Consider the following 16,681-nt stretch of genomic DNA (forward strand, 5'->3'; position numbering starts at 1 on the left):
TGAGTGATACCCACAGTGTCGTGTTTCAATGGCTTTTTCTTCTTTGTTAAGAGATCCTTCAAATACTTAGCAAAGCCAGGAATTTCTTGGACAGCATCCATGAAAGGAATGCTCATCGTCAACTGCTTGAGTTGATCATAAAATCGCAAGCACTTCTCATCTTCTGTTTTTCTCACCAGCCTTTGAGGAAAAGGCGGTGAAGATTTGAACAATTGGCTCAAAGGGCGAAGAGCACCGGAAAGTTTTGCCTTCCCCTTTTCCTGGTTTTCCACCAGTGCCTTTGGTTTATCAAGATTCTGCTCTTCTTCGGCTACAATAGGGACTTCCTCCCCTGCTTCTTCCTCCACGATATCATTAGCTACATGAGGCTTCCCTTCTTCTTCAACAAGTTGCTCAAGCTCAATCACCTTTTTATTAGCATCTTGAAGTATTTTTCCACTTCTAGTGCTAATAGCAAGTACATTCTCCACAAAGTTTACTCCACTACCTTTTGGATTTGGAACTGTATCACTCGGTAGTTGTTCCTGTTGAGGAGTATGCACTTCTCGGGAAAGGTCTCTGAATGTCACTTCAAGCTTCTGAATGGAGGCTGAATGAGATAGTTGGACCTGAGACATTCCCTTGATTGTGCTCTCTGTTCTGTCTTGATTCATCAGCATTTTCTGCATCATACTCTTTAATTCAGCAGAGTCATTAGATGTGTTGCCAGCAGAGTTGCTAGCTGAATTATCTCTCCATTGTTGGGAATTTGATGCTTGCCCCCTAGGTGAAATGTAGGGGTTGGAGCTCTTGTTGCCATAATTATAGTTGTTGTAATTCCCTTGATAGGGATTGCCCTGATCATTTCTTCCATAATTATTTCCTTGGAATTGTTGTTGAGGCTTTTGCCATGGGTGATTACCGGGACCTTGATAGTTTTGCCGTTGATAACCCCCTTGCGAGTTATTGACATAATTCGCATCCTCATATTGTGGCTGCCCCTCTAGATAAGTTTCGTCTGAGACTTGGTACATTCCGGGAGCATGAGGTGGCATCTCTTCGACAACATTCACACCTTTGGCTTCTTTCTCCAAAAGCCTTTTCGATAATAAATCCACGGTGGTTTGCAATTGAGCGAATGCATGATCTCGCTCATGATTTTCTTTGGCCACCGCGGCAGCAGAGGGATTACCATATGATAGGACTTCGCTATCACTCGAATTCCAGGCTTGATTGTGGGTAGTAAGCTTGTCGAGCAACCTGGTGATGTTGACAAAGGATTTGTCCATGAAGCATCCCCCAGCTGCAGTGTTGACAACAATTTGATTCATGGTATCTAGCCCCTTGTAGAAATTCTCGGTGAGGATTACATCCGGAAATTCATGAGTCGGAGATTGAGCTAGATAATATTTGAAACGCTCCCATGCTGCATATAACTGTTCCCCTGGAAGTTGTTTGAATTCAAAGATCTTGTCCCGAAGCTCAGCCTTTTTGCTTGGTGGGAACCATTTTTTTAGAAATATATTGGCCAACTCGTTCCAGGTGTGAATAGTATTGCTGGGAAGCTTTTCATACCATTCCCTCGCTTGGCCAGCCAAGGAATATTTGAAAACCCTTAATCGCAGTGCATCAGCAGGGACGGCACCTTAGGATTGTTGAGAGCATACATGCAGGAAATTCCTCAGGTGTCGTAGTGGACAATCCTCCAAAGAATTTCGGACATAGCCTTCAAGTTTCAATAGCTGATAGATAGAACTATCAATTTTGAAATTTGCATTTCCTGTTCTAGGCGGAACTACAGCTGAAGCATAATCAGCTTCGTCGATGAATTCCGCAAATACATTCTCATCCTCTTCTTCTTCTGGTGCAGGATGGTTCACTTGGATTCCCCCTTGATTTCCTTGATTGCGATGCGGTCTTCCTGCCATGTTCACCTGGTTCACTAAAACAGCAAACGAGGTGTGATGGAATAGAAATTTTTTTAAAGAATAGTACACAACAATTAGTAATTTCTAAACCGTATTCCCCGGCAACGGCGCCAAAATTTGATACGCTCAAATTACACCTATTAATGGCGTAAAACGGACGTTGTCAAATATAGTAACCCAACAAGGTTGGGGTCGAATCCCACAGGGAATATGGAGAGAAAAGAGTACTCATCGTATGCGATACCAGTCTTTAAATGCTTTAATCCTAATCTGGATAGTTTGAATTGATTGTTGAATAATGTAATTGAATACTTTGACTTAAAATGTAATTAATGTGAGAGAGAGACTAAGGTTGTGTTCCCCAATTTGATTAGATATTATGCTTCAGGTTTCAATGTGATATACTTCTAATGGTTGTTCTATGAATATGCACTTGATCCCTTAAGGACTTCTTAATGTTTCCCAACAGTTAAGCAGTATTTCCTCTTTATAATTCTTCCGAATATAAAAGAGTTACAATCGAAGAGCGACCAATAATGCCAATTTAGACTTATTCTTATTCCTAAGTTAGTCTATTAAACGAAGGTTAACGCCTCGAGTCATTGTTATTCAATCTTACCAATATTGACTCTCTTTCCCAAGAAAAGTCAATATAATGGCTTCGGCTAATGCTTGCAATCATTACCCAACGTTACAGCTCAAAGATAGAATAAATAACAACAACCATTATGCATATATCAATAATAGAAACCCATCCACATAATACCCATCATGGGATTCACAACCTTAGAATTGAAATTAGTTACTCATAATGTTTGTTGACAGAAAAATCTTAAAGATTAACATAATACACTTACAATGCTAATACAATATGGAATGGAAGTGAAGTTGTTGCCTTAAATGCTCAAACAACTTCTAAGATTAAAGACCTAGGGTTTGTGCCTCCAAAACAAAATCTGCATAATGAAATAAAAACCTACATTAAGTATTTATAGAGCCAAAAATCGCGCCAAGTTTCTGGACAAAAATGCCCTTACGCTGCATTGTTACGGACCGTAACCTGTGTTACGGTCCGTCCTTCAGTTCGTCATTTGTCAGCTTTGATGTTACGGCCACCATGCGACGGACCGTAACCTGTGTTACGGTCCGTCCTTCTGCGGCGTAACTTGTGACTTTACTTGGAAACTCTCTGGAAATTTGGCTGATGTTACGGTGTAGTGTTACGGACCGTAACATGAGTTACGGACCGTAACACTACACCGTAACACTGATGGTTTCAATGAAAACTTTCTGGAAATTTAAGCCCTGTTACGGTTCAAAGGTACGAACCGTAACATGAGTTACGGATCCCGTTACGGTCTGTAACATGAGTTACAGACCGTCATTTAGCTCCAATTTGTCCGTTTTTCAGCGTTTCATCTCATTTCCGATCCTTAGTCAACCAATCCTATAAAACACAAAAATAACATAAGAAACAATGTAACAACACTTAAAAACAAGCATCATTTCTAGTTACAAAGGCATAAAATATGCCGAAATTCACGGCACATCAGTGATCCTCCGAGACTTCCACTTCTCATACTCGGCAACTATGATAGTATGAGCCTCGGTGGCCTCCACACTCTTCAAAGCTTCATCCAAATCGGCTTCGGCCTTGGCCAACTTTGCAGCCAGAACACCCCGCTTTTCTTCGAGGACATCTTGCATTCGAGTGGCCGCTTCGAGCTCGGCCTTGAGGGCATCATTGGAGTTAACCGCTTCTGCAAGCTCGGTTTTTAGGGCATCGTACATCTGGGCCCTTCTCTTCGCTTTCTCCTCGAACGTCCTCATGCGCCCTTTGTACAGGGCAACCTCAGATTCGAGCAGCCGGTTCCTCTCGGCCGAACTCGTAGCATCGGCCTTCACCAAATCCAGCTCTCCCTGGAGTTGAGAAATGATGATCTCGAGCTCATCTAGCCTCGAGGAAAATTGAGCGTTATCCCGGCTAAGGCCGATCTTATCAGCTTCGAGACTCCGGTTGTAATCGGCCATAGCGGCCAGCTCACTCTTCAACTGACGGTTTTCGTCCTTAGCCGCATCAAGCTCAGGTCGGAGGTTGGAAAGAGCGGCCGCCCGGTTCAACTCCTCCTCCTTCTCCCGAAGAAGGTGCTGATATTTCTCTGTTTCCCGCCCTGGGCATCCAGTTGGCCCCTAAGATCGTCCATCTCCTGCTGGGCACGGATGAAGGCTTCGTTGACGAGCACCACACTCTGCAAATGAAGCAAAGTTAAAAACTTGAACAAAGCAAGGCTGAAATTCTCAGTGAAGTTATACAAAGACGGCTAAAAAACCTTACCCGGTTGCCCGCGTGCATACCCTCGTTAATGAGGCACTGCCAAGAGACCCCGGTCATCTTCCGCTTGTCCGAATCCGAGACAAGAGGCAACAGATAGCTCGCTACACCCACCAGGCGCGAAAGAAAGCTGCAGTCCTCAGGGACGGTGACCACAACCGATTTTGTCCTTCTCGGCTCCACGCTTGGGGCAGGGAAGATACTCACCAAGCTGTCCCTGGCTCCCGAATCCTGCAGCTTCACCGGTTGCAGGAGGAGTGCCCGCGAACATGTCCTCAAATTCATCCGCCCTTGGAGCCGGAGTAGAGGAACTTGGAGCGGCCCCAGTATCTTCGGCAAAGGTCGGGGGCTCCGCAGTTGCAGCAGGCTCATACTCGGGAGTTGGATGAGCGTCTATGGGGGCTTCGGTCTCAGGTTCCGGCCCAATCTTTTGTTCGGTTTCAGCAGCGGCCGCCTCCCCGGGCCTCCTTGTCCTTTGCAGGGGAGTATCTTCTGAAGAAGTTTCACCTTAAATGTCGACGAAGTTAACCGACCGAAGAGGAGCCGGGGAAAGAATTTCTTTCACACCTGAGTGTGGAGCGGGAACCAAGAGACCTTCACCAGCAGAAGGCAGGGGTGGAACGGAGACAACCTCCTTCGGTATTGGAGCCACGGAAGGGGTTGCGCCGACTCTCCGAAGGATAATATCGGGCTCTGTTTCGTCCCTTAAGGACCGAGCAACGCTCCTCGCCCTCTTTTTCGGCCTCTGCCCTTTTTCGAAGGGCCTTTTCCTCTTTGCAGCATCGGCAAGGATATGAGACGAGCCCGCTGTATCGAACTCGGATGTCGATTCTGTGGGTGCACTCGCCGATTCCGGTCTAGGGACCACCGAGCCCTTAGGTAGACCTGAAAATCGAAGATGTTAGCAAAGATTGGAGGGTGTAACGACCACGGATAGTAAAAGATACAGTGAACATGGGTAGAAACAGAGCACTACCGTGATTCTGGGCGGCCCATCGGCCACGTGACAGGTGGGCCCACGTCCGGTTGTCATGGGCATGCTGGCTGAGGAGTGTTGTGACCCATTCGTTCAGGTTACGGACGACCGGGGGAATGTACCCATTGGCTGAATAAAAACAAGAAAAGCAATGAGAAAGTAAGACCGAAGAATGACGAAACATACAAAGGCGATTACTCAAAGTTCAGACTTACGATTGATGTTCTATTTCTCCGGGAAGGGCATGTAATTGGCCGGGATGATGTCCTCGGTCCTCACCCGGACATATCGCTCCAGCCAGCCCCTGTCCCGGTCTTCGTCCATGTTCGAGAAAAATGGATTCCGGCTACGTTTGGCGAGTTTTATTACGCCACCCCGGAAAATCCTCGGGGAGTATAAACGTATCAGATGGGCCAGCGTGAGCTCCTTCCCGGCATTGTTAGCCAAAAACCAGAGGCATGCTACGACCCTCCAAATGATCGGACCAATCTGTGCCAAGGGCACGTCGTAGGTTCGGCACATGTCCAGGATAACCGGATCAACTGGTGGGTCAAGCTTGAGAGTGAAGGGGTAGGTATAGACGTACAGAAAGCCTTCCCGGTGGTCAGTGACTGATTCATTTGGCCCAGGGGCATAAACGTGTACCGGACGGGTGTCCCACCCGCAATCAGCCCGAACCAAGTCGAGTTTTTCCTCGGTAATGGACGAAGGGTATCGTTTCACGTCGTACCCCCTGTCGGATACCGAAGAAGGCTTTTCGACCTCTAAGTCTTTGTTGAAGTTGGTTTTGGCCGGGATGATGTCCGAGGCAGTAGGCTCGAAGGTGCTCTTTGCTTTGGCTAGGGATACAGCCTCGGTTCCTGGGGATGAAACCGAGGGAATGTCATGAGAAGTGGTTTCAGACATTTTGAAATATGAAAAGAAGAGACGGAGTGGGTTCGGAAAGGAAGTGAAAAAAGAGTGAGGGAACAAACGGAACAAGAAAATGGCAGAATAAGAAGTAGTAACACTCAAACAAAAACAGCAGCACACAAGAACGACTGGTGGAGAAATTGGTGCAAATCGTTCCCTTTTTGCGTAAGTATATGCAACAAATCAACAGGTAATGTGAGTTGTAAGAGCGAGAAGTGCAGCAAAGAGTGAAAGAGGAGAGGAAACGGATCGTAACAATGTTGAAATGAAGGAGTAAAAAGCCTTATATAGGCATGGGAATGGAGCGGTTACTGACGCCGGCCAATCAGGGGACACCACGTGTCCCCATAATTAATGAGAAATGACTCGAAACGACGTGCATGCGGCGGTTGTCAGAGCGGACCATCCGGGATAGGACACGTGGCCGCTGAAAAGGGAGACGTGACGCAACCGTTCCCGCCAAAATGAGAAGATAACAACGAGTTAACGGAATCACCGGTTTCGTGATTCATCCACTTGTCGTTACTCCGATAGATCGGTGATCCGGGAAGTGTGGGGACTATCTGTGTACAGTAAAAATCGGATATGAGTCAAACCGTTGAGATGAGGGGCCGAAGGAAGAAGGTTACAAGAACATAGGTGAAGACTTTCATTCTGAACCGGAGGAACGCTCGGGCCGGAGTTGAGCAGGGGCACCGTTTGGTCCGGTTTCTTCATCACCGGGTCGGTCGGGGCCGTTAGTCCGAATATTCGTGGCTATTGGTCCGGTAGAGCCGTTGCGCATGAGCCACGCGTCGGTAGCGTCCTACCATGGTCAACCACCAACCATGCGTGTGTCAGATAGTACGGCCAACCTAACCCACTCAGAGTTGTTCTTCCTCTTATTTTTTAATGATTTGTATTGTATGAGGCCCTATAGAGACAACACTATAAATAGAGCTCATGTCTCTCCTTTGAGGGGGTTGGCTTCTTCATTTTTAAGAACACTTGTAATAGCAAAATATATACAATCTCTCTCAAATATCAAATTCGGTCCATAACAGTCGTTTTCATTACCATTGTATTTCTTCGATCAAGTATTGTATGTCATTTAGCAAACTCTCACGCCCACAGCCAATCGCTAATCATTAATTGCTTTGCTACGAAATGTCCATACACTTCATTTCCCCATAACATATATTGAGATCCGAACACATATCCTATACCCGCTCACAAATTCAATTGATTATCCAAATCCGGGGTAAACAACCATCCTAAAGTTCACTACTAAAGTTTTAATTTTAAGGATATAGTTCTAGAGTTTCAATCCCAAAAATTTGACTTGTATAAGTTTCAAATTCTAAGACACGGTCATGAAATCACTCACAACACTTTAGGTTCCAGGAAAATTTGCTGAAGTGTGTGTGCCTTGTTTTCAAATATTTTGCCGTAATTTTAAACTGCGATTATTTTTCAATTAGGGTGCAAACGTTATTTATGTTCCAACTAATTAACAGTCCTAAAAGTCGCTTTAGTACCACTTTTACTAAAACTTTAGCTTGAACAATTTTATACGTGTGGGTTGTGGCACACGTACATATATATGCTTAGAAAGTTTAGGCAGCAGGTTAAGAAAAAAATAAGCATTACAATAGTTTATACCTAGTGTATATTTACACAAATTCATATCCATTTTTCCTATACTTTCTGGAATATATTATTATAGCATATAATATCTAGTCTAACCCAATTTTAAAGCTAATATCTAGTAAAGGTAGAAGAGTTAATTAAGTGTCTATATAATATGGTAACATTCTCTTCATTTGTCTAGTTTTATTATTTACCTGATCATACCTTTGCTTTTGAACTCCAATTATCATCTTGACAGTATTTGAAAAATATGAATAAAAATGGCATGCTTGTTTATATTTTGATATAAACTACGTAATTCAAATTCCATGCGGTTGAAAAAGTTTTCTTTTTAAAACCACATGGACAGAATTGGAAATTTTAAAAGTTCAATGAAATACAATAAATTAGCATAAACAGTCCCTAAACGACAGATTTATAACCTCTAGGATTCTAAGGAGGCTCAATGTCTTGATTTACTAACAGTTGTATCTGAAATAGGATTTTTATCAATAACTTCATTATATTGCTAAAGATAAAATAAGCAACTATTCGAAGATAAAAGAGTCAAGAGTTAATTGTCAAAAGTGAAGCTTCAGTCCATCCACTATAATGGCTGACATAACTTGGTGGCGAAAGGCACGTGTAAGGCTCTAAATTAAAGAGGATATCAGAAGATGGGCAAAATGGTCTACACAACCAAAAGTTTATAAAAAAGCTATTGTACCAATACAAACTTTAACCAATCAAAATAGCAAAAAATACGAAATATCAATTCTACCCTTGGGAGAGCAAATTCCCCAAAATACCCCTACTACCCCCAAGCAGCTCTCGTTAGCCGCTTATATATAGGTAGTAAAATACAGTGAGAGTGTCAGACTACAAATTCCTAAGGATATTTTCTACATATTTTCATTTCGCTTTCTACAAATATTTTAACAGTAACATAGCTTCATTCTTGTTGAGTATGGTTTTGATGATGATAAATAGAATACGCTTGTCATGAAGTTGTGTTTTATTCATAGATTCTCAAGAAATAATAAGGATAAGGAAAAGGAATTTAGCAATAAATTATTGTTTGGCAGAATATAATTTATTGCTAAATTACCATGTGATTAATATGAATAATTATCTTATACAGTCAAACCTCTTTATAATTGTCATTCGTTATAACAATATTTACTATAACGGCCTAATTTTTTCCAGAACCAATTTTTCATGTTATCTTTTACTTCTCTATAACAGCATTCTACCTACAACAATAGTGACATTCATTATAGCGATACACTCTTTGTAAAATAATCTCTGTATAACAACCATACTCAAATATTGTGTAATAATATTTTGTAAGAAATATATTATGTATCAAATAAAATATTAAAATATTTATGATAATCATTGTTCATGTCATGTACATAGTAAATTGTAGAAGCATGAAATGATGCTAAGACCTCTACCATTCTTCATTGTTAGAGAAATACCGAAATTCTACTTACAGATGACAACCCCAATGATAATAGTGAAAATCTAGAACTTGTTGAGGATGTTGGTAATGTGTATCACTTATAGCCCAAATTCCATCTCATAACACCAATCAAACAATGGATACTACCATTTATATGGAGTTTGACGCTCACTATAACAGCTAGGGGTGGGCATGGTACGGTATGGTACGGTATTTGAAACTTCGGTACGATAATTTTGGTTTTCCGTTTCTAAAAATACTATACCATTACCGTACCAAACTAATTCGGTACGGTTCGGTATTTTGAAGTTCGGTTTCCGTATTTTACGGTATAGTAAATCGGTACCATAGTTTGTCCGACTTCGACTTACATATACTCATATCATGGAGAATTATGACTTCCGCTACTTAAGAAACGTCTCAATTATTATGTACTAAACACCTTACACATGGAAAAATATTCAAAAGAAAGTACAAGCAATGCCCTTCGTAATCAATTACACAAAAAAGACTTTTAAATCAAGATAGAGTAGTCAAAGTTCTAATGTTTAAACAATTAGTTTTTTAATAATAATAGTTTATATATTTGTTAGTATTATAATACTAAGATATATGAATTGTATATGTAATTATATACTTCGGTATGGTATTCAGTATTTTCTTTATGAATACATAATACCATACCAAATAACAAACTTTTTAAAAATGCATACCAAATACCGTATCAAATACCATAATACCGAAATCGCGGTATAAAAAAGTTCGGTTTCGGTATGGTAATCGGTATCTACCATGCCATACCCACCCCTAATAACAGCCATGAAACTTTCGGACAAACATTGCCGTTATAGAGAGATTTGACCGTGCTATTATTAAGTTTTCAGCTGCAGGGAAATAGCAAAAAGGAATTCCTAATCGGATAAGGAAATGAGTTCAAGTTGACTTCTGCTTGTTATCCCTCTTCAAGTTGGACTCTAACAAGATGGATTAAGTGTATACGACTATAGAGAAGGTCCATCAATGTTATGAAGAATTCAAGCATTCACAAATATTTCAGCAGCCAACTTCTCTTTGAGTTCCAAAAAAAAGAAAGCCTGAAATACGAAACAGAATTGGGTCAATGTCTATGTCTGTTTCAAAAGTCTGTTCCATAGGCGAAGGATTCTCTTTTTTGCCAACTCTAATGAATGTAATATGTTTGAATTGTAATCTCTTATCATCTTTCTTAGAAGCATGCATTTGTTGAGGTTAAAAACACTTTCTAAGTTTCTTATTTTGTTTTCAAGCTGAGGATAGGTTGAAAGTATAGCAACAATTTAGGATTGTTTTAAATTTAGGGGCAGGGGTAGTCTTTGGATTGTGGGGGTAATTTACTTTGGCTCGGTGTTTTAGTGAAATTTAATTAAAATTCTACAAGGGTGTCACTCGTGATTTTTACATCCATTTGAGTCAGAATGATTTTCCACATATAAATCTCTTGAGTAATATTTTGTTTGCTTTGTAGTTTTTAAGTTTGAAAAACTAAGTGGGAACACAATTTGCAGAGCAGAGTTTACGACTGTTCCATAAAATCAGAAAACTTAGTAAAAATTTATGTTAGCCGAAAATTGTTGTAAGGCTCAATTCACCCTCTATTTAGGCAGTTTATTGATGCCAAATTTAGTCAAATAATAAAAGAAAGAAAAGAAATGTTCAAAAGCATGCCATTTTTTCTTTACAGACGTCTCTTCATTGGAAAATGTTACACAATAATGTAATACTTTAGTCGGTTAAAAAAGTAGAATCTTTTCCAAAACGATAATAATTGTTTTCTTCAGACAATTCAAACAAACAAGAAAAAGATAATATTTTATTGTATATCAAGTTTAATACGGCAATTCTCTCACACACACACGTTGAATTGTTTTTCATATAAAATTTATATTAATAATTTAAACATCTTAATCTTCAAGCATGCAAGCAGGAGAAAGGGCATGACACTGGGAAAAAAACCTTATACACGGATTATTTGAACTTAATTGGTCAATGCATTATTTGTTGTTTACTAAATTCAATTTTATTATCTAATTATGGTTAATCAATATTTATTCTAAATTAAGACTGCATGACCACAATTGCAAAGCTTTCAACTAGCTAGCTCCGTCGCCATATAATAATAATAATAATAATAATAATAATAATAATAATAATAATAATAAGAAATCTCAAATAATCATAACTTGAGATTTAAGCTGGTATTTGTTGAGCTACAAACTCATTAGATCCATAATGGATTATCCATATAATTTCTTCACACTAAAGAAATTTTTTAGATGAAAAATAGAGGAAGTTGCTTGTCAATTTATGCACTACTAGAGCAACTAGACTTTTGAAAAAACGGCTGCTGATTTTTTTTTCCCCACTTGTCTAAACTTGTTTTGGACTGTGTAATTGTGTAAAGATTAGATAACATGTTAGACTTGGCGGAAGGTACGAGATACCTAATAGAATAACAAAGTTGTATTTGTTACAAAATTTTCAAAACAAGAAAGGTGAGCGTAATATTACAAACCACAAGAAATAATAACGTTATGAAGTCAAATTTGAAGTAAGGTCTCCAAAATTTACCCTCAATTTTTTCATAACATCAACTAAAATTGACCTACCATAAGAGGCAGCTCTTCATTATTAAGCTTGATATTGTAACTTGGAAAATAGAGTAAGTATAACCAGTTAAATCATACTAATAATATCAATAAAAAAAATTACACATGATGCATAACTTATATTTCTCACAAAAGCAAGCAAAACTAGAAAATCTTAAAGAGCCGCCAGTCAAGGAGGCCAGTTACGTCGAGATGATTCAATGTGTGCACGAGGCAAGTTGTTGTTGTTGTTGTTGTTTTTTTTTTTTGGTTAAGTTGGTTGTCTTCTCACCAACCAAATTGCAATATAATGGAGGTGAAAAGTCTTGAATGATAAATACAAACTCTCTAGCATGACTTTTCCAAAAGAACTTGACAACTCATTGTTTAAACCAAACACATTGACGAATGTTTAAAGTTTTGTGCTAGATTCTAGAAACTTTTCAACTAAGAGATATTTCGTTCTTTGGACACAAATACTTTTTTTGGGATAGCCCAATACAACTAATTGACCTAGAAGTGTTAATTAAGTGATTACAAGTTCCAACTATGAAAACTCTTAGCATATTGATATTTATCTTGTCATGTATATAGTTTCTATATGATAATACAAATATCCTTTGGACCATGGGGCAGGACGGATCTACAAGATCATATATGAGTTCACGTAAATTTAGTAGATTTTACCATTATTTTGTGTATGTCTTAAGAAATTCACTATATATATAAATATTACACAATGAATTCAGTTATTATTGTATATTAACTTGAAGTCGTTGTTGCCCATAAACTTCAAATTCTAAATTTGTCTCTGCAAAGGCCTAGGTTTTAGAGCTGTTTTGTATACTTGTATCAACTACTCCCTCCCATCTCAATTTATGTAATATAGTTTAACTAGTTATGGAGTTTAAGAAAGCAAAGAAGACATTCGAATTACACTTGTGGTCTAAAACAAGCCAGATACTTGTGTGGCTACATGTAAATCATTTCATTAAGGGTTAAAAAAGAAAATTTTAAATTAAATTATTTTTAAATATAAAAATTATCATTCTTTTTTTAATAAATTAAAAATGAAAGTGCATCAAACTGGGACAGAGGGAGTACTGGTTAATGGCAAAAAGATCATGTGTATAATCTTGAAATTTATGTCATTCTTTTTGGCCTGTTAATTTTGTCCACTCAAGGTGTATTTGCGTGAGATAGTGCCGTGATGAATTTCGTGTGACTAACATGTAGGCCTCGCAAAAGAGATGCAAATCAACTTAGGATTTGGCTAGAAAGAAACATTCATTTCATTCTGCTGTTTTCTTTTTAGGCCCCCTAATGCGACATACATCACTTGTCACGTCGATCTTATCGGCACAAATGAATCAGCAGCCAGTTTTAGGCCCCCTAATACGACATACATCACTTGTCACGACATACATTCATTTAATTTTTATATATATATATATATATATATTTTTAAATTTTGTGTTCAGTCAAACTTTATTGATTCGAAGCTAAGCTTAGACATTGCTTGTCGCTATTTTTTCATATCAAACGTACGTACAGGTCTGAGAGGAATTTACTTTCACAAACGAACCCATATCTCTGATTCCAATGCACTATGCATTTCTGTGAAAAAAGAGCCAGGCAAACAATTCAGAAGAGTCCATCTGCTGAAAGGGGAAAAGTGGGAAAAGTCAGCATTGTATTCAGCCACTTGCTGCTCATAAATAAGGGGTTATAAACCCAAATGCCATGATTTTAGAAATAACAAAATGATACACAAATATTTATGCATAAATTCTGATGGATAATGCTCATCAGCAAAAGTGATATCAAACTGACATTTTTTCCCTTTCTCCCCACTAATAAATAGTTAAAAGAACAAAATATATAAGCCAGTACATTACTCAAGCGTACAAAACTACAATCAACTAAATAAAATCTAAACAAAAGCAGAATAAGAAATCTCAAGTCTCTTTCTCCTTTTTTCACAGCGTGAACTTCAGTAACTTTAACTTAAACCTAATATATTTTAAATATATGCTAAATAATTAAAAATAACATGTTTCAAATCCACTATGTCACTCACGACATGTGATACAATTTTGAGTTTAAACTTATAAACTTTAAATTCTGAATACGACCTACATCAATAAGGTGGTGGTTGTCTAGCGGTGGGTGCCCATATCACACCTGATGGCAACTGATTAGAACTGTAACAATACTCATGCACGGTTGATTCAGGTGGATGCCCACTATCTCCGCCGCCAGACACTGCCACCTGTTGCGACTGACCACCACCCTCCTCCTCCTCTTCCTCCGCGGTAAACTTATGATAAACAGGATTATTAAAACTTGCAGCAATTAAATAAACAGGCCCAGCCGATAAAAGAGGCCCAATAACAGGCCCACCTACAACTTGACCTTGTGGTCCAGCTAGCGAAATACTGAATCCATTTGGAACGACTCTCGAAATACTTTGTGTAACAATTGTAGCTGAAATTGATAGAATATTAAAAATCCCATGCAAGGTAATAACATTATTAATTGTAGGCTGCTTAAGTGTAACATTTGTAACTGTACCAGACCCGTTAAGAATACAGAGCCCCGTATTTTGTTTACTGCAAAACCGATAAACCGAATCGATAACATCAACCCCTGTTAGAATTTCAAGAATATAAGGACTCATGATGGGTTTTTCCACATGGTCATCACGTGCTGTTATGATGAAATGGGGTGCGGGTTTGGATTTGTTTTTTGACCCGGGTGGACGGCCACGTGGACGTCGGACAACCTCGATGGTGGCTCCGTCATTGGCGGTGGAGGAAGGCGGTGGCGGCGGTTGTTGGTGGTGGTGTTGGAAATTTTGTGTTTGATGAAGCTTATAGATATTGCTAGGAGTACTACTATTATTAGCATGGTTTTTTCTTTCTTCTACATATTCTCCTTTCATTTTCTTATCAATACAATTTTATGTTATTTTGCTTACAAATTTCTTTATATATATGTAGAAGAAATGAGAGAGATGATTGGATTGGATGTATATCAATTATATATGGGCAAATGGGCATATAATGACGACATAAACAATGAAGAAGAAAGAAGATAAGGAAATGGATAGAGAGAGACTTCAAAGAGTAAATGAATATTTAATACAAGAAGTAATAATTGTATGTAATAGAAGAAAATTGTGTTTGGTTTTGTTTGGGTGGGAAGGGAAGAGAAGGAATTAGGCAATGAGCTTGAAACTACTCTATATATAAGGGAAGGCATACTAATACCGCAGTTGCCGCCAGTTGAAAGGATAGGCGCTAATTGTTTTCAATTGGAGTTTCGTATGTGTTTGACGTGTAAAGTATTATATATAAAATTATTTCACCTATTAGGTAATTATAAATAAATATTTTACAAGCACTACTTCATTTGTCTTAGTGCCTGTTTGGCCATGAAAATTGTGAAATTTGAATAATATTGTTTTTTGCTTTTTTAAATGGAAAATGGTTTTTTTTGAAAATTGAAGTTGTTTTTGGATTTTTGTGAGTGATTTGAAATGAAAAAGTGAAAATAACTATTTGCCGTTTTTTAAATTCCGGAATTTCGGAATTTTGTGTCCAAACATGATTTTCAAAATTCAACTTCACGAAAAAAATAAAAATTATTCATGGCCAAATGCCCACTTAATTTATGTGGTTGTGCTTGACTGGGTATGTAATTAATTTACGAAAAGAAGAAAGAATTTTGAACATCTTTTTCTAGAGAGATGTCTGAGCAATAGAAAATTGATTTGTTTAGCTCAACTTTCCTTTTCATTTCATGCCATCCTATACTTCTCTTCAACTTGCTTACAAGTTTGAAACCGAAAGAGAGAAGTGGGGTTTAGAGTTGTCTTCGACCAAATGGATTGACAAATGACAAACTCTTTGATGTTCTTCTTTTTGGGTCAATATTATAAGGGATTTTGTGATATACATTTCTCTCTATCTTAGCAAATAGCAACTATGCATGCATGTGTGGATATATCTTTTTTCTAACCAACACCAGTGGCGTACCTAGCATAACAAGTAGGGGTTGAACCCCTAACTTTTGACGCGGTGTATAAATTTATGTGTAAAAAATAATGAAAATTGTAATAAATAATATATATATGAACTCATAACTTTAAAAATATAATGCGTTCAATACTAAAAATTTTAAATTAAACTCCTAAAATTTAAATCCTGAATCTGCATGTGCCAACAGCCTCTGGTTACTCATATGGTGGTCCTCATGGGGTCACTTGTGTCTGAAATTAGATACTAATAAATGCCACCTTATGAGCTTTCACGTATATTTGGCACGACAATCTCGGCTCACTTACTTGGACTACATTCTTTAATTAGGCCGAATACATCGATATATAGCCTTAAAATTTGCTAATAAATTTTATTTTAGACATTCAAATTACGGTATGTTTTACTTAAGCACCTTTAAAATATGATAACGTGTTCTTATTAGATACTTCAGGCTTAAATTTTAATTGTGTGTTCTCAATCACCCATTTAAATAAGTTAATCACTTAAAATATATCACTTCATTTAATTATAGATTACCTAAATATCAAAATTATAGGTAACTTTTAGGTAGTAAGTGAGTAATTTATAAAATAAGATCGAGTACCTGTTATAATAAATTAAATTGAATTGAAAGGATATAAAAATCATTTTTTTTTTTTGCACGGATTGTCCTTCAAAGGTGTTAGTCTTAATTTTTGTTCCTCAAACTGTTGGTCTTTCATCTTTGCCCTTCGCTTAAAGTGGCCGGAAATACCCAAAGTTCTGGGTTCGAACTCGCGAAAAGTTTGGCTTATAAGGCATAATTTGCCTTATA

General features: G+C 38.2%; 1 protein-coding gene and 1 non-coding gene across 2 annotated transcripts; one reads left to right on the forward strand and one right to left on the reverse strand.

The window, feature by feature from the left end:
• The first annotated feature begins 1,356 nt into the window (after positions 1-1,356).
• On the forward strand, positions 1,357-1,462 carry LOC132604727 (small nucleolar RNA R71). The gene has a single exon (XR_009568829.1). It is a non-coding gene; the product is annotated as a small nucleolar RNA R71 (small nucleolar RNA).
• A 12,240-nt stretch (positions 1,463-13,702) lies between these two features.
• Positions 13,703-15,058, reverse strand: LOC132604015 (AT-hook motif nuclear-localized protein 17-like). The gene has a single exon (XM_060317322.1). It carries the CDS (start codon positions 14,766-14,768, stop codon positions 13,965-13,967), a length of 804 nt encoding a protein of 267 aa, XP_060173305.1. The 5' UTR covers positions 14,769-15,058; the 3' UTR covers positions 13,703-13,964.
• Between the last annotated feature and the right edge of the window lie 1,623 nt (positions 15,059-16,681).

This window comes from Lycium barbarum, chromosome 7 (genome assembly GCF_019175385.1).
Source record: "Lycium barbarum isolate Lr01 chromosome 7, ASM1917538v2, whole genome shotgun sequence".
In the NCBI taxonomy this organism is placed as follows: Eukaryota; Viridiplantae; Streptophyta; class Magnoliopsida; order Solanales; family Solanaceae; genus Lycium; species Lycium barbarum.

Bases quoted from the DNA above. Each gene is read 5' to 3' on its own strand.
- LOC132604015 (XM_060317322.1), bottom strand. From the start codon at position 14,768: ATGAAAGGAGAATATGTAGAAGAAAGAAAAAACCATGCTAATAATAGT.